The 19,123-nt window shown below is 39.3% G+C and overlaps 1 protein-coding gene across 1 annotated transcript; it reads left to right on the top strand.

The window, feature by feature from the left end:
- The first annotated feature begins 1,991 nt into the window (after positions 1–1,991).
- DAZL (deleted in azoospermia like) lies at positions 1,992–18,853 on the top strand. The gene is made up of 11 exons (XM_076332113.1): positions 1,992–2,126; positions 6,366–6,500; positions 6,765–6,856; positions 8,234–8,285; positions 11,832–11,898; positions 12,224–12,357; positions 13,713–13,790; positions 14,672–14,722; positions 17,087–17,191; positions 17,948–18,046; positions 18,800–18,853. Exons 1-11 carry the CDS (start codon positions 1,992–1,994, stop codon positions 18,851–18,853), a joined length of 1,002 nt encoding a protein of 333 aa, XP_076188228.1.
- The last annotated feature ends 270 nt before the right edge of the window (positions 18,854–19,123 follow it).

Raw genomic sequence — 19,123 nt, forward strand, 5'->3', positions numbered from 1 at the left:
AAGGAGAATTATGCTTTTTGCACTTAAGAAATAGTGGTACTAACCTGTTGCCACTCTTAAGGCCAAATATGAATCCATTTTATTGAAGAAGATACTATGTAATATTTTCCCTTCGTTGTTGGACCACATTTTCAAGGTCTCAGCTATTTCAAGTAAAAATTAAAAAGATCTCATACGGTATTGTAGCGGATCTCTTTTATTTAAGTAAACAGGCATTAGTTGCATGAAAGCCCATGCATATGCTCATCCTTAGATAATACAGCAACCCCACTAGCTTTAACAAAATCCCTCCTATAGTTAACATAAATACATCTTCCATGATCAGGACTTTGTTATTGCTACTACCTAAACCAACTCAGGGTCCATGTATATCTAGTGCAGCAGTCTACTTTTGATTATTACTATCAGCATGTGAAAAAGGTGAACGCTTGGTACATTGTTAAAAAAATATCTATGCATTAGAAGAAATAAAATCTCGTAGGAAAAAATAGTTTACTTGTTATATACACTTCAGTTTATCAGGTTAGCTTTGTACTTCCATTTTTCATCCTAAACAAGTATCATTCTTATGCTTTTGCCATTAAAAAACCCCACATAAACCAAAAAACTTACTAAACTAGCCCAGTCAGAGATTGGGTTTATTTCGGTGAGGTATCCATAAGTTTCCCCTCTCCCTGAAACTTTCTAAAATCTGTATCTGTTCTGAACATTTGATACCAGTGACAAACAACTATTTAAAACTAATTTCCAAAACACAGCAGAAGCATCTTATTACTGTAGAACCAGAAGGGCTTCTGGAGAGATTTCCTTCTAGAAAGGTCTTGGGCAACTGGTGAACAGACAGCAGCTCGGTTTTCAGTACAGGCAGTAAGAGATGTGATGGAAACAGCTCGCTCTAGAACAGCTATATAACATTGGTTCATGAAAACATTGATGAAAAAGCTTCAGCTTTTGTCTCAAAAGTGAGTGAAAGCCTCAACAATACACCACTCTCAAACCTCAACAAACCAAGTGCTAGCTCATGTCAAAATGGCAAGAGCGTACTGCTACCACACGCACTCAACAGCAACGTCCCGCTCAACAACAAGGCCACAAATAATAGTCCCACCTAATCTCCTAACAAAGAGAAAAGCTACGGTACCCTTCACCCTTTGTCTACAGACACTCTCCGAAAACACAGACAACACAAGAGCTGACCCGTGAAAGGCGGGAGGGGGGGAGCCCCCAGAAAGCCCCTTAGACCGCGCCGGTGCCGGCTGTGAGAGGGCGGCGAGGGCGGGTGTGGCCTTTCCCCGCCCCTTCCCACTTGGGGCTACTTAAGGAGAAGAGCGGTAACGAAGAGGAACTGCCTTTCTCCACCTTTAAAAAAAAAAAGAAAAAAAGAAAAAGAAAAAAAAAAAAAGAGAGGACTGTCTGATGTTTGTTTTCTCAGAAAAGTTCGTATTGTTTTTGTTTTAAAGTCCTCGTTTATTTTTAAGTGTGTGGGCGCTGCCTCTGCTTCGGTGAATGATGGTGAGTGGAGGAGGAGGGACGAAAGGGGAGCCGTGGTCGGCACGGTGGGAAGCGGGGTGAAGGGGTGCTCTTGAACGCTGAGCCGTGGGGCGGCTTTTTGCTGGGGGCTGTAGTGGCTTGCTCGGGTCCTCCCGCGGGGAGCGGAGGTGAGAGTTGAGCATTAGCTTTTTTTGTTCTTAAGGTGAGGAACGGGGATGCCCACAGCCGCGGTAGCGTCGCCTTGTTACACAGTGAGGGGTGCGCCGCTGCCTGGGCTGAACCCCTGAGGGTTACTGCCATCTTTAATGCCTTGAAGGTTTTAAAGTCTTAAGAGGAGGTGCGGGATTAAGGTCAGGGAGGGAATACGGCAAGTAAAAAGCCTGGGGCTTCTGTGGGGCAAAGTGTCATGGCTCGCAGCCGTCGGCGCCATGGTCTGGTGAGGACTTCGCGACAGGAGGCGCTTCACACCATGAGCGGCCATTTTGTGGCGGCCCTGCCACATGGCGCCGTGCCACACCGCCGGGCTCTTTACGCTCTGCGCATGGCCTGACCGGGCGCTTCTCCGCCTGCCCCCGCAGGCCGAGGCCAGGCGGGCAGCGCCGGTCGGCTCCGTCTGCCTCCAGTTTGCCTTTAGGGTCAGACTGGAACCCTTGCCCCGGGCGTCGGGGGCTTTCAAACAGCTTCCATTGTCCTCAGAGGGGCGCCTCCCCTTTTGCCCTCCCCATGCCCCCAGATCTCTTAAGGGGCGTGAAATCCTCTTCCCGCGCGCCTCGTCTGGTAACGAGGCCGTTAGGCGAGGTGCGAAGCCCGCAGGACGTTAAATGGCCGCCGTTGGCGGCGGCACGAGCGGAGCGGCGGCCCCGCCGGTTCCGTAACGCGCCCGCCTGAGGTTCCCCCTTTGTCGTCTTTACCTACCAGAAAAAAAACAGCCTTCGCGTAGTCCGCTGTGGACTCCATGTGGTCGGTGGGAGTTACTGCCCGGACTCGCGCGTTGCTTCTTCAACATGCAAGTTGTTGTTTCTTCCGGAATTTTTTATTTGAAAAATGGAATTTGCGACTGTAACCCAGACACTTCAACAACAATATAAAAGTAGGAATTTTTTTTTTAAGTTAAGCCTTATAAGTGGCAGCCGTTAGCGCGCGAGCGTGTTACAGTACTTGACTGATAGCTCCACCTGCTGCCTAATGGGAAGACTACATCTCCCTGTAGCGGGAGCCATGTTCTTTCTTCAGGTAGTGTGCTGTCACGGTAACCGATTCCTGCGCACAGAAAGTCTGCGCAGCAGGACATGTATCAGGAGTTTTAAATGTTTAAAAAAGAAAATGTTTTATACTTATTTTAAACATCTTTGTGTGTGAGGTCAGGGAAAGACAGGGAGAAGCCTACGAAATAGGGGACTTGTGCTTATGTGGCCGAAAGAAAAGTGAAGGTTTTCATTTCCTAGATGTGCATAAGACTGATGTTTGTAACCCACTTGAGTAGCTAGGTATTTCCACCACCTGGCCCTAACGGTAGTCCTTTCCACTTTTTTTTTTTTTGCCAAAAGTCTTAACTAGCCTTATGACTACTGTAATCAAGACGTTAATCCAGTTTCCTAGCATCATCTTAAACTTCATGCTTGCTGGAATAACGGAAAGAGCAAACTGATTAAGTTTACCTTGTGATGAGAGAAAGGGAAAAAAACCCTGTTAATTTCAGTAAGCTGAAAAAGTTTGAATAGGCCCTAAGTTTCCTGCTATCTGGAATTTTGATTTCAAAGATACTTTGAGATGGATAGAAAAATCCACCCCACTCAGGGTATTTTTGAAGGGTTGGGTCACTGCTGCTGATGCTATAATTTCAGGGTAGCCAATTCTTCAACTTCAGGATTTTCTGGATCTTGAAAACTTTAGGTGGCTTAGGCTTTGGACACTGATTCAGCGGCAGTGCAAGTTCTTTGCCCATACTGTATGTAGAAGTACACAATTGTTTACATAATGCTACATTAGGTAGTAAAATAACAATTACGCATTGTGCTGGTAAAATAACTTGTTTTTAGATAGGGCAAAAGTTTTGCATTGCAGTACTGAAGACTTGAAAAGTAACTTTGAAAGGAGGAGATTTTGTTTCCTGTCTTCATACTGTAAGACTTTTACCACTGTGCATTTTTCAACAACAGCTGCTCTTCAAGTTCTAAGAAATACATGTATTAACAGATTGTAAAGCTTATTTTTGATGTTGACCAATTTGTCAGAATGCCTAATCAGGATGTTTACTCTTTCTTTTAGATACTTAATGTGTAAAAGCATTAAATAAGTGTTTTCATTGAAAATTGTTTTCTGCATCATTAGCATGAGAAATGAATGCTGCACTTCCATGGCAGCCAAGGCCATCTATGACTTGCGTACCAGCAGTATCTGTATGCCTACCCACTTCCTTGTGCTGGTTCTGGCACTTGGTGGGTGCCTCTGCTGTGAGCTGTTTCCTGTTCTAGGTTGCCAGAGAATTTGCACAGCAAAGTGAATACTTCTCTTTAACCTGGTTTGCTGAAACAGATCCAGAAAGAAAGAAGTAGGAGGCAACAGTTAGGTCAGTTTAAGGTTGCTGTGGAGTTGCAGTCTCAGATTTCAGTTCAAATGCCCTCTAGCTGGGGGGTGCAGCCAAAGAAGTGGTTTCCTCACCTCTTTCTTTGTTTTTGCCCTTGTTGTGTTCTTATGTTAGCACAAGTGTTTATGTAACTGCCAAATGAGCTTGGATCAGAAGTGGGTGTATCTGAAAAGTACTACAAAATTTTTCTCCTGTGAAACATAGGATTTATTTCCTTGCACAGTGATATAAAGAGCTGTCGTGGTACAAGGGGAGGGAAGGGGGATAACTACCCTTTTTCTGTTTACAGCAGAAATGTTCTATTACACAATCTCTATTACTGTGGAACAGTGGAAGTTGCAGTCTCCCAACTTCACTGGAGGGTAGAGGGAGTTCTTAGAGGATAAAGGGAAAGGATTGACTTGCAACTTTTATTGAGAATTTGCATTTACTCATAGTCAGTGAGTAAATTGATGATAGGCAAGAGTATCTGGTTTGATGGAACCAGATTCTGTCTGAGGTATAGCTTCATGAAATGGTTTTGAACAGAATTGATGGCTTAGTGGTTCTCAGGAGGCTAAGCCTCCCCATCTCCATTTCCTCTTCTGCATCCACTGATCCTGAGGTGGATCTGGTGCCTGTCTGATAGCATGCTAAGCTGATTCAATTCTGCTACAGTAGCAGAATACTAACTGGGTGAAAAACTGCTCATTTTATGTTAACCTTCCTGCCAGATTTTGTTGAGCCAGCTTAATTTGAACTGACAAGTATTAGAACTTGTGCAGAAGTGGTGTGGGAAAAGAGATGGGGCAAACCTTCTCTGGCTTTTAGTAATGGTGTGTTGTTAATTTGGTTCGGTCATACTGAAATCATATTTGGAGGGCTGTATTCTACTTTTGGCTTTGTATAATTGCTGGGCAAATCATGTGCCACATGTATAGTTTGGTTCTTGTAATTTTCTTATTCCCTTACTGGGTGTCCAGTTTGAATGAGTACTTGTCACTCATAGCTGCAGTTTTAAATGTGCATTAAACATGGAAATTGTTACATTGAAAAATTGGATGCTACCTATTGCAAATTACTAGGTTTCAAAATACCAGATAACTTTGACTAAATCAAAGTTTGGAGTATCTGAAGTAGGGATAATGCCACACCAGTGGAATTGTGAGGAAAAGCTTATTAATGTTTCAGAGTACATTAGTATAGAGGGATGAGTAACACTGAACTGGTCAGAGTTTGTTCTTACCAGCCAGGCAAAGCATGGCACACAGCTGGAACCATTCATTCAGGAGGGTAGAAGATGAGAGGGGCTAGAGTTTGCCATGCCCATGGTGCTTATGTTGTGTTTTAGTTCTTGTAAATACCTTTGTAAAACACTTCAAACCTTATGCAGAGTATGGAACACATCTTTGCTAGCATCAGTAACAAGAAATGGAATTGCATGTGGTCTGTTCATTTGAACAAAATACTGAATTACTGTTTGTTTAGGGAGCATCGTATCTTCCTCTGCACTGAATGAATCCATAACTCCTAGGCTGTGACAAAATGCTTTAGGACCAAAAGGGTGCGTCTGAAGCCTGGGTGTACAAAGCACATCATGACTGTAGTTGCTCTGTAATCTTAACATTCTTTGCAGTTGTTCTGTACGTGTAGTGCATGCTTAAGATCCTGCTTTGGTGCAGATAACTCGGAAACAAGTTTGTAGTCGTTCATATTCCCGTTGTAGTTGACAAAGTCTTTTTTTCTGAGAAAATGAATAGTGTGAATATTCCATTAAGGTCTGATTTCCCTTCTTACAGCTAACTTATAGTATAACCCTGTTACCTGTGCTGTAAGGCTGTTCGTAAGCTTACTCACATCTCAAGTATTTAAAGCTTTTGACCAGGAAAATGATGGAATTTTTTCTGTTGGATAATCAATTTACAGTAAATTGTATCTTTAAAGAATTTAATGTCTTGCTTACATCTGAAAGGAATTTCGTAAAGTTTGAAAATGAGTTATTTTGGCATTCTCACTGTGTTTGGTAGTAGTAGCACTGGTCATGAAGCTTCATATAGTCAGACAGGGCTACTTAAAGTAGTCTAGGTTAGGTTTAGATTTAAATTATTAAAGCTGCTTAGAATAATTACTTTAACTTTTTTCCAATGAGTGGTCTATTTGCAGTGAGTACATCCTTTAAGGAATTGGAAAGGTGCTATTGAAATTCATTGTCCCATGCTATATCTATAGGAGGATGCAGGCATTCTAGTATGTTAAAGTGAACTATAATAATTTGACTGAAATATGTATTTCTGTTTAAATTTTTCAGTCTGCAAATGTGGAGGCCCAGTGTGCAGGTGTCTTGGAGGATAATACCCGTTTGTCAACAACCAGTCAAGGATATGTTTTACCAGAAGGAAAAATCATGCCAAACACAGTCTTTGTTGGTGGAATTGATATAAGGGTATTTATATACTTTTAATTGTTTAAGATAGGTATAGGGCACTTCAGTGGGAAGAAAATGGGAATTTGACTCCTGGGTGGTTTTTTTAATGTGTGTCTTTACAATCTTAAGGTATTGCAGTGTCAGGAGAGAATTTTGGGACAGGTGAGTAACTTTAGTTCTTATAGTAGTAGAAGATGGGTTTAAAAAATGGTACTGGCTGCTTTAAATCAGTTCTGAATAGTTGAATGTGTCTGAAGAAGTTTAAGATTTTGTTTCTTTTAGATGAATGAAGCAGAAATTCGGAGTTTCTTTGAACGATACGGTACTGTGAAAGAGGTGAAAATAATCACTGACAGAACTGGTGTTTCCAAAGGGTGAGTAGAACATGAATAGTTGTTTTAAGTTGCTGCTTACGTGGACATAATTCTGTCATAGCTGATATGAGCAGCTACTTAGCAGCACACTTGACATGCTTAAGCCTTAACACTAGCTGAAGTTTTCTGTTGTGGTGAATTAACACTGTGAAACCTGTAAATCTAGATTGCCCCTAAATCTGTATAATCTTGTAAAGAATAGCCTGATTTTTCTGACTTCAGTGTATCTGTTCAGGGAAAAGAGGGTTATTGTCACTTAACCAGTGGAAGCAAAGCTTGAAACTTGTGTGATGTTTATGCAGACAGTTCTTTTGTAGGACTCTTCTGATGGCTAGAGTAGTTAACAATCTGGAGAGAGTTGAGGATGGTTAAGAGAAGGGGTAGATGGTTTATTCAGGGGAATGGGACTGTACTCTTCTGACACTCAGGGATAAGTTATAGAGAAAACAACCAAACTCGTTTGAGTGAATAGTGAAACTAAGTAAGTGAACGAAGTTGAAGCAAAGGAAATTCCTATTTGATATATAGAAGAATTCTGAATTGTCTGTGGTGAAACACTTAAATTAGAATGCGTAGGACCTTAGCTTGTTGAGTTCTGGGGAAACTCTCCCAGTTTTGAAGCCATCCCTGCTTTGAGAAGGAGGCTTCACCTTCTGGAGGTTCCTTCCAGCCCAATTTTTTCTGAGATTCTGTGAGCAGATCCTAAGAGTCATGTTTTCTTAGGCATATATAGTAATGCATGAGCTGGAAAGCTGTTTTATTTCCTCATATCCTTTGCTAGTCTTCATGGTGAATTCTGATGTGCAGTTAGCCAGTGTATGTTCTGAGTATTGATAATGAATTGGCATACTCCATTGATTGACACAACTGTTCCTATAATGCTCTGAAATTACCTTCATTTTATAGACTAGATAAACTAGGGGGGCAGTGAAATAAATTAAAAAACCTCTTCAAGAATCACTTCCCCCACTGGTATCACCGTTTCTGTAATGCCTGCTTTCATCCAAACCTCTGTAGTAAATACAAAATTTGATGATAATTTGGGTCTTAATACTTAAAAGATGTTTTTACTTTCTCAGTTAGTAATATTGACAATAGTGCTCATTTTAAGTAGCTGAAATGGAATAGCCCTTACATCTATTTCATGTTACTCTAGAATCTGGCATTCAATTCCTTTCATCTGGCCCAGCAGTATATGCTGCTAGGTAGCAGTAAATACATTTTCATGCTGAATTACAAACTAATGTCCTAGTTGATACTTTTAGCATGCAATAATAATGTACATGGCATATATGCTGTTAACTGGCCTGTTCAAAATAATTTAGCTAACAAACAAATCAAAATATGGCTATTGAATAACCTGTTCTTTCTTTTCAGGTATGGATTTGTATCTTTCCTGGACAACGTGGATGTTCAAAAAATAGTAGAAGTAAGCTCTTTGTTGAAATTATCTGAAGAAGTTGATACATGAAGGCTAGAGACATGTTCAGGGGAAACAAAGTTATGTAGCCTGTAGAGTAAATTAGGATGAGGAAAGTCTAGGGCTGCCCAAAAAATAAACTTGCTAAAATATCTACTGGTGGTAGAATCTTTGTGTATTTACTTAAAGAAACAAAATTAGTTGTAGCCTTGGTGTGCTTGAACATCTCACGTCACTGTATTTCTGGTTGTTCTCATTCATTTATGTGCTGGAAAGCTTCATGTGTGTTTTTGGCTGTTTGCTTTCTGTATTGGATGATTGTCATAGAACCCTTGTGCTTATGGTAGATACATAGACCTGTCAGCATTATTACTGGGAATAACAGTAATAATAACAGAAAACGGCATTAGTTTTTTACTTAAGTCTCAGCAGTTGAAGTATGTGTTTCTTTCTTGCAGTTTTTGTGCATTTGGACGTTACCTGGAGTGCAAGTATTTTTTAAGCCTCCTTGACTACAAGATGCAACTGTTCATGTCATGGTTTTCCTGTAGCTCACACAGAAGATAAAGGGGTAGAACTGGTACAGCCCTTCTGCTCTTAGAGTTCAGTATCAGAGAAGTTTTAAATCTTAACGCTTATGACAAAATCTGTTATTTGGCTTTGGTAGACTTCAGCGGGTCACAAACCACTGACAAAGCTTTTTGTTTTCCCTCTTTCTACCAAAACTCAGTGCAATAACTGTGAAAATAAACATGTATTGAAATATTTCCCTATCTGAAGTCTTTGCCTCAGAAAACTCCCGTGTCTCCGGAGGATGAACAGTCTCTCATTTGCTTCTGAAGCTCTCAGGAAAATAGGTCTGAAAGACAAATGCAGATAAATGTGCCAGGCACAAATTTAGTGTTTTGTGATATGTTCAGATGTGTTTACTGGCTGTCCAGCTCCTTAAGGGGGAAGAGAACATCTTTGAACAAAGTGGAGAGCAGTCAGTCTCCAGCAGGAGATTCTTGATTCTCATGAAAAGACTTCAGAAGCTTGCTGTTCTCTAACTCTCATGGTATGCTGACAAAAATACTGCCGTATTGAGCAACAGACTTTATCTGAGAATGTTTTTTACCATGGGTTACATTTATTGTACTAGATCAGTGTGGAATGCTTGCTCTGAAGCAACAATCTCTGTAGAGAGCTCTTGAGTAGCATTGTCATTTGAGCCATGTATATTGCTGACTTTCTGTGTGCATTTCTTCAAAACTAAAAGCCCGCAGTGTATCTCTATAGTACTTGCTGATGTGACTTTGTACACCAGAGGTCTTGGAAGACCCAGAGGTATATGGCAGACTTTCTTTTCAGTGCAAATTCCAGGTGTACAGGCAGTACAAATTACTGTCTTGTCAGGAAGAATCATGTCCAGCTAGAAATCATCTTACAAAGCTGTTAGCTTCTAGAGGGGATGGAAAGAGGGAAAGGATGAACATCTGCATTTTAGAGCTTGTCATAAGCAGACATCACCTCGCTAAACCATTTCAGGCGTTATCTGTACTGAGTGGTCACAATGTTTTATGTAAATAACAAGATAGAGCCTCTGGGTAGTTAGAATCACTCTAGATGCCAGTGCTTGTTGGCCTAGCTCTGTAGCTTTGTGCAATCTGAAAGTATTTTTCTTCTGATTTAGGTCTGATTCCATTTGTAACTGCACTCTGGTCCAGAGTGAACCTGTTTGCAGTTCAGAGCAGAAAGCTACCTTCTGCTTTGAGGGGAGGTCTGTCTTCGAAGAGCTCTTGGTTGCTCAAGTGGAAAAGATGGTTTTGCATGGTTCTGAGCACAACAGGACTGTAGGATCAATTGGAGGAAAAAAAAAAACAAAACCCCAAAACCCCCCCAATATATCTTACTTGATCCTATTTTTATCAGTATGAGAAGATGAACAAATTACAAGACTTTTTCTGTATTACTGTTCTGTTTATTTTGCTTATTTTTACAATCAACAATAAAGTTGCTGTTACCTGTTCAAAGTACTTTAGCAGAAATGGGAGGAAAAGCTTGGTGAGGTGTCTGTCAAAATTGCAAACTGCCTATTTCCTTCTGAAGCAGGCAAGTTTTTAGTGTTCCATGAGATAGATGCAGATTATGTAGTCTATTTAGATTTCTAATAGTGATTTTAATACTTGGTACTAAATTTGTATTAATGGGAGTAAAACAAATCTTCTACTTCTGATGTGTAAAGCATTTGTAAACCTCAATGTAGCCCTCTGAACTGTAACAGAGTACTTACTTCAGGTAGTGTCATGTGTGCTATGCACATCTTCATAGGTGGGTAAACAAGTTTCTTGTCACCATCATGGCAGAGAATGTGAGATCAGACCCAAAGGTGAATTCGCTTTTGGAAGTTTTGTGTGGAGAAGTTCTTGAGTACCTGAATAAACATTAATCTACTTAAATCCATGTATTAAAGTGACTTTCTATACTCTAGACTTAAACTGTAATCTTGCAGAGAACAAAATCTTACAGGCCCTCTCCTACAGTCAGTCCAAATAGACCTTGAAGTGTAAGGATGTTGTGGTGCCATTTCAGCCTACATCCGTCGGTGAATGTTCTAGTTTTTCAAACTAAGCAGTTTTGCTGAAGAACACATAATTCAACTTCTGCAGGGAGGAAGGGTGCTTGGAATTCTTCCTGTGCTTTTGTTATGGCCCCAGATACTGTGCTGGCAAAGCAGTACTCAATCATTGATCATTGGAAGTCTGAAATCCTGTCTTCTGTGTGAACTAGCATTTGGGCACAACTTGCAGAATGAGAAGTTACATGTGTTCTCGGGCATTTGCTGAGCACTGAGGAGTGCTTTCAGCCCTGTTTTGCAAGTCTGTCAGATGCTTGTATTCCTGGGTTTGGGGTATTTGAGGAGCATGTGAACCGTATTTCAGTTTTGCTCTTTCTTTATAGTCTGTGCTGCATAGATGCTTTGGCCAAAAAAGTTGTGAAATATCATGTTTGCTGGATGTCCCAAAGGAGCGCATGTGAAAATCTCTCTAGAGAGAATACAGTAACATGCAGGTAAACAGTAGTGCTTAGACAGCCTTCCATTTCCTTTAATATTGGGTGGACAGCTTCTAACATATTACATGAAGCCTGTTAGGAAGTTTGTGGGAAGGAAGGTAAGTGGTGATGTAAACAGGGTTTCAAGGGAACCTATACTATGGTCACTCTGCATTAATATCCTTACTGAGGCAGGAATAGTTCGAATCTGTGTATATAAAAGCAGAAGGCTGACAGTCACTAATAGGTAGTTGCAAACTACTAGTAGTGTATGCTGCTATTAAGGCAAGTGATATATAATAGGTTTGGAGAGTCGGTGAGTAGGGAAATGAGTGTGCTGAGAGCATTGCAGGAAATTAAAGGTAAAAGGCATAAGTTGAGGTGGGAGAATTAGAATGGAGGCTGTTGAGCCTGTATGCAAGTTGATGATACTGTGGTGTAGAAGCAGAGTACAGTCTCTTTAAAATGAAACAAACCACCCACTTGCTGATTCCGCAGCTTACAGAATAACCTGTCTTTCAGTCACAAATCAACTTCCATGGCAAAAAGCTGAAACTGGGGCCAGCGATTAGAAAGCAACAAAACTTGTGTAAGTATACATAAACAAATTTGTTCATATTGCAAGTATATTAAAAATTTTGTTTTTTTTCTTAATTCTACATTAACATCCTTGTAAATCCTTTTTATCTGATGTAATATGTATATTACAATTCAGTTCTGAATTTTATGACCTCACTACTTCAGTGGTGTTGCACAGATTTAATAATAAAACTCAGGTTGGTAGCACAATACAGTTAATGTTGAGTTGAATTTGAGTCAAAACGCTTAAGGTTTTTTGCAGCTTGAATTCAGATTATTAATGAAATACATGTGAAAATGTCTTAATGCTTTATTTTTCTTTGCTTTAAAACAAGGTTCTTATGTGCATCCCAGACCGTTAGTCTTCAATCCTCCTGCACCACAGTTCCATAGTGTATGGGGTAATCAAAATACAGAGACATACATGCAGCCTCCAGCTGTAATGAGCCCAGTAACACAGTATGTTCAGGTAAGGCTGTTCATGCCACTGATTTTGCATCATAATATTTTTGAAGGTGCAAGCACATACAACTTCAGGAATATGTATTGAGATTCCAGTCTTATCTTACCCACTTGTTTTCATATTACCTTCCCCAATAAGAAACGCCCAACTTAAAACCACATAAAAGAATGCCAACGACCCTGAAAAAATTATTCAGTGATGCGATCTCTTTATAAAACAAAAGATGGGAAGATACTTCTTATTTTGAGAACGAGAAAACTGTTGGAGGTGGAGCTAAGATTTAATCATATAACAGTTCTTAAGTGGTCTTGTTACTTGTCACAGATGCACTTCACAAATCAAATGCATCTGGATATTTAATGTACTGCTGCCCTGCCTCAGAATAAACCACAAACTTTAAAATGTATTTTTTTAAACAAGTATGGAACCAGAAGTTGGCTGTGGACTTCTTTTTAAGAACACTGTTACGGCATCTGCTGTTAACAGCTGGGACCAGTACAGTATGGCTACAGGACATCACTTTATTGGTACTTCAGATAAGCATTCTTACTGAGGTGTAGGTAGAGTACTTCTGGCCTTGTTAATGAGTCCTGTACTGTGAATAGAAGGCTTTCCAGATTATGGTCTCTTCCTGTATTAACCCTATATGATATAGCAATACAACAGGGCAATATTAATTGCAAACTGATTCTGTTTTGTATATTTTCTTAAGCAAAAGATGATGAGCAAACTGCAGTGACTCGCAAAAATATTTTTTGCCAAGGCAGAGAGCTTGACAGTAGCACTCTTGCTGATTCTCTAAGTTTATTGGGAGAGTGAAATAGTGTAGGAGGAACTAATTCTCTTAAATGCTGGAATGTGCCTTTAGCTATTCTCTGAAGAAGCTGAGAAGGTTCCAGGTTAACACTGTATTAAAATACTTGCAGTGAAGAAATGCTGGGAAATTGTCTGAATTGTAATACTTAGCTTGCCTTTGGCTCCAAGAAGCTGATCTCCAGGCTGTAGTCCATTATTTCATGGTAGTTGGTCTGTTTCAGGTCTACTTTAGAAAGTTTATGGGATGAGTTGTACTTCTGAAATGACTAAAAAGATCAGCTACAAGCAGACGTGGTATTTTTAGATGTGTAATACACTTTAGAATCCCACTTTCTTGAGATTTTTAGTGCCTGAAGTGCTGAAACCCCAAGGGAAATCTGTAAGGGTTGCTTTTAAATAATGAAGCTAGTCTGAAACAGGAATTGAAGTAACAATGTGACTACATATTTCTAAAAACGCTCTCCTGGCTTTATAAATACCTTTACAGATACCATACTTTTATCTTGCTTCAAACTTGCATTTTTAAAAAAAAGCTTTATTTGCAGACATATCCATACAGTTCGCCAGCTTTATTGATACAGCAGCAAGTTCCTGTAGGATATCAGCCAGCCTACAACTACCAGGTATGTAATTCTTTAGTAGCAGCAGAAAGGCTGTTTGATACCTGACAAAACTTGAATGGAATGAACGGTGTTAACTTGAGTCTGATCTTTCTGTGTTTGTCTTTCTGTGAATTCTATTTCCCTTCAGCTCCTGCCTCACAGAAATCAAAAGTAAAAACAAAATTAGTGATGTTTTTATTCTAATGCAATGAAAACTGTTCAATAATTTAGCATACTCTAGTTTGGTGTTTTTTTAAAATACGCAATGATAAAACAACTTCCAAATTAGCAAAAAGTACATGGATCAGTGATACTCTTTTCTCGTGGGAAGGAACTTTGCATTTGTACATGCTATAGTGCAGGTAGTTGATGTTAGTTACTTAAAACAGAATCACTGAGTTTTATCAGACTATATAAGTATGGGATGTATATAGAGGGGGGGGGGATGTGCTCTTGAGCTCTGAAAATGTCTGGGAAGGCACTTAGCTGATAGTGATTTTTGAACTCGTAAGTGAAATGTGCGGGTAAGTCCTGTTACTGAAAATAAACTAGAAGTAGTTTAGTAACTGGAAGTAACTAGAGGTTTGAGATGTTTTCAGTGTGGCTGCTGTGATTCCCCTTATTTTCCTAATCTTTAGAAATCTTGTTTTTTAAATATGTTTTTAAAACTTGGAATGAGAAGAGGAAGGAGGTAGTTGAGTTTGTGGTAAGGATGACCTTGTGCCAAACACTACATGAGGTACATGTGAAAAAGCTATCTTGCTGGATAGAAGACTGTAAACTACTGTTTAATGAAAAATCCAGACATGAAATGTTATAAATGATGGCTCTTAAAGAGCGGCTACTTGCCTGTGTTGGAAATGAATGAATACAAGCTGGTTCTTGTCCAATTCTTGTTTAAGGTTCAACCACAATGGCTTGCTGGGGAGCAAAGAAATTATGTTATGCCTCCGGTAAGTCTACAAAGTTAAGCTTCTGGAACTTTGTCTTCTCAATTAGCACACTGTTTTGACAGCTTGATACTTAAAAAAAAAATATCAAACTCTTGTTTTGTTGACTGGATCTATGTCATCTGGTCTATACAAATCTGTAGCTGCTGATGGGAGTAGGTAATTGTTTAGGATTTCCTACTGACTTGGTGCTTTTTTTAGGACCTGCCTGGCAGAAAAGAACTATCTGTTTTATGGCATTATTCCATATGTTCTGGTCACAGAATTCTGAATTTTAGCATGAACAGAACTGTCTTTTCATGAAAAGTTGAAGGAAAAATAAGTGGTAACCTGATGCACAATCCTGGCTTACAAGATCTGTATAATATTACTGCTTATTGTTCCAAATTTTCTTAAATTTAAAAAGCCTCAAAATATTCTGCTCTGCAAATGCTGATTTTTTTTTTTTGGCTCCTTTCAACAGTTGTTTTATTTTTTAAATGATTTGCCAGGCTGCTACAGACTGTAGATGGTGCTGATGGCTTCTAAAGAAATTACTTGCTTTCTGTGACCTTACACAAGTGACATCCACAAGAGAGGAAAATATATTGTGTATTTCTTTAACAGTGTTGGAACTTAAACTTGCATCTTAGAAGGCATTTTTGTGTTCTTTGGGTATAATCTTGTATTTATTGAGTACAGTTTCTATTAAGTGTTTAAAAGCTGTAATACTTAATTTTCTTCTGAATGGTATTCTTTCAAGCTAATTCCCAGCAGAATGTAGAACGTGTGGAAGGTAAATGGCGAAAAAATGAAGAAAATGGAACTCTGTGCATATATATATATTGCTGCCTGCATGCATCTGACAATTCTGTCTGATCATATTAGAAGAATACTTTTTTCCTGCTCATTTCCAGTCGTGTGTACTAAGCTTTACTTTCAGCTTCTCAGCAGAGAAGCAGCCTTTTTCTTTTCATGGAAAGTCTGTATTTCTGTTAGTGAGAATTACCTTTGCTTTAATGGGGGAAGAAACACTCGAAAGAGTTCAGAAGTCACTGAAATACTGATTACCCTGTTGGCTTGAAACAAAACATCCGTGAACATGATATGGCCACAGTATATCACTCAACAATTAAATGGTAGCAAGCCAAAGAGTTTTGAGAGGTGTGCATGGTGGTTTTCATTAGACATTTTAAGCTTGATTATATGAGCAAGCAACTTTTTTTAGAACATTCTCAGTTAAGCAACTTTAAGTATCATTCTTTACATACTCAAAAGAGGACAGGCACATAAGGAGATAGGAAACTTCATCCTTCAGTCTACTGCTTCATACCTACCTATTTGTTTGGTGGATAATCACAATTTCCATTCATAAATGGAATGCCCCAGTTGTGATGAGGTCAGATATGATACGCCTTTTGATGGTTAGGGATGGTGGTCAAGGGAATAGTCTACTAACACGGTAGGCTTCCGTATCTCCCAATATCATCAGCTTGAAATTACAGTGTCAGTGTTCAAGGGCTTTTGGGAGTGTCGGGTGGTACATGTTGTGGTTGCTGTGTATAATCACAAATAACATCCTTAAGAATGATGTTCCAAGAAACTGAAAACTACTGTCAAGCCTGGGTAAATCTGACTACTTTGAAGAAAAAGTTTTGCCCCTGGAAAGTGAGAATGCTTAACCCTGCTGTTGAGATCCTGGTAAAATTGGCTGTAAAAGCTGCTAATTCTCTCTGGAAGGGTGTTTCTGTAAAGAGTAACTGCTTTATCAGCCTCTTTGCTATTGTAATTAAACTCTGCACTGGGTTGCCAATTGCAACACTGCACTGTAAGCAGAGGGAAGTGGGGAGAGTTTTAAAAAAAAAAAAGCTGTAAAATGGCTCGTGTTTTTCTAGACCTTTTTACATCTTAAAAAATGGAGTATATTAGCATGAAGGAAGCTTCAAACAAGAAATAACTGTAGAGAGAAAAGCAACTTCTTGGAAGGGTGGTGGTAGTAGATGTTTTGTTTCCCCTTCTTTCATTTGATTTTAGTGCTTAATCTCTTGAAGTTACCTGCTGGTTGTCTTGAATTCTCAGTGAATGCCTTCGTTGCTCAATACGCTTGATGGCAAAACCCATACATGGAGGAAGTAGGTTGAGGAGCTAACTCTCAAGAGTGATTACAGTGGGGAGAAAAGACATTTATTAGAATATATCCTTTTTGGAAGGGAGTAGAACTGTCTTAAAACAGATCAGGATACAGTATTTCCTCCACTCGTGAAACTTTACTAAATGTGTGAAGATAAATTTGGCATAGCTTATGGATAGGTGAGGACCAGTGACAACACAACTGTGCATATTTTCCCAGTGTTACTGAAACTGCAATATTTAAAAAAAACTATACAGGTTTATACTTCAGTAAGCTATCACTGCACTGAGGATCCAGAATTTATACAGACAGAATGTGCTGTTCCAGAGCCCACGCAGTCGTCTACTAACAGTCCACAAAAGGTAAGTGCTTTCTCAAAACTTGAGTGTCTTTTGTCATAAATCCTATTCCCAGAAATTTGCATGTGAGGATTATGTGGCTTGGTGAAGAGGGCCTCTGACCAGTATCCTAGAAATTAAGGTTATATTTGCTGCTTTAGCCAGTTGCTCAATCCACTGTATCTGATTTCTGTGTACAACTTCAGAAGCCTCACGTTTCCTTGAAATTATTAGTGCTTGTCTCTAGTGCTGAGGGCTGTATAAAATCTGTGTTCTACTTCATTAAGTACAACAGTGTTTTTAAGTTAGAAGGCTCTACTTAAACTGCTGAGAATTATAGGGGAAACTAAGTATTAAAAAAGCAGGTTAGGTAGAACTGCCTGCTATCTTATGCAGATTTATTTTAAGCTTCAAACATCTGAATTGGTAATGTTTTGCTCCCTTCACCTTCTTTTGTGGAAGGTGACCCCAGTTTGGCCAACAGTTGGCTCTGAATTCAATTTTCTTAAGGAGACTTCATTTTCCAGCTGTCAGCCTATTCCAAAACTGAACTGGTATGTCACCGGTCAGAGCTGTTATGTTGTAAGTAACATCTAAGGGTGATAATGAGTTACCAAGATAAAAGATTTAAAAAAAAAAAAAGACAGAGCTCAGGAAATGTAAGGCAGTTCAGAAGAATCTTGAATGCTAAGTAAACCCTGTGACACACCCATATTGCTAGTAGTGGGCTAACTAAGAAAATTAGTATTGTTTATGGATGCACCTATAACTGTATTTCAGAAGTCTGTGGACAGGAGCATACAAACAGTAGTATCCTGTCTGTTTAATCCTGAGAACCGTCTGAGGAACACCTTTGTATCACAGGAAGACTACTTTAAGGTATGTAGTGAAAGCAAAATTAAATCCCTCAAACATGGCTGACCTTCAATTTGTTCACCTACAGGACGCCATAAAGATGAAGGTATTAAGAATGCCATTTGAATTTTCTCTTGTACATGCTCTGAGATGTATAGGTTTGGCTCTCAGTTGCTTAATACTGGAAACAAGTGCTGAAGTTGGATTCAGTGGATTTAATACAAGACTGCATAAAAAATGCTGAACAGTTAACTCATGGATGCTTAGAGCATAAGACTGGCTAATCACTTCTCAGTGACATTGCTGAAAGGGCAGTGGGGTTACTCCCTAGTATGGGTAGAGGATGTTGAGTTTGAGCCTTTATGGTCTTTACACCAGTTAAGTACCCACTGTGGATGGTGGCTCTTTATAGTTTGTGTAAAATGTCTACACTTTAACCAATGAACTGTAGTCCAGGTTGGTGTCTGGTCATTGGTTTTTTGCTGTATGTGTACAGTCTTTGTAGAATTGCAGTTTCTGATTACATTTCAAGTGGTGTTTTAATTTCTGTTGTTTATTAATGTTACATTTAAGACTTTGCTTCCTTTTTTTAAAAGGACAGACATATGAACTAGGCACATGTACTCTGAAGCAGGAATACAGAAGCTGTATTTATCAGTTTTGGAGGGGGTTGGATAGAGTACAGAATGTCTTGGGATACTTTTCATGAAACTTTAGTTGCTTTATTTTGATTATCTAGAAAATTTTTTTCCTGTCTTTTCTCCTATCCCATTTCAGGAGAGGAAGGCGCATCACTTCAGAAAAGGAAGAGCAGTACTCAAAAGTGTTTGATCAACAAAGACTTTAAAGTATCTAAATTCATTAACTTGATGTTACTACAGTTCAGTTTATACTGCATATATTGCTAACCTTTTTCAAAAAGTTGCTTCAAGTTGAAGTTTGTGTTCCTATTCTACCTGTTCCAATACAATTGTTTTTGCTTGAGTAGTTTGAAGTTTAAAGTTGTAAGAGTTGACAAAACATCCAGGTTTTATTAATCGTTTGCATGCTTCTCCTGATAACTAACTGGAATGTTAAAGAGGTTATATGGGAAAAACACTT

Source organism: Aptenodytes patagonicus, chromosome 2 (assembly GCF_965638725.1).
Source record: "Aptenodytes patagonicus chromosome 2, bAptPat1.pri.cur, whole genome shotgun sequence".
Lineage (NCBI taxonomy): Eukaryota > Metazoa > Chordata > Aves > Sphenisciformes > Spheniscidae > Aptenodytes > Aptenodytes patagonicus.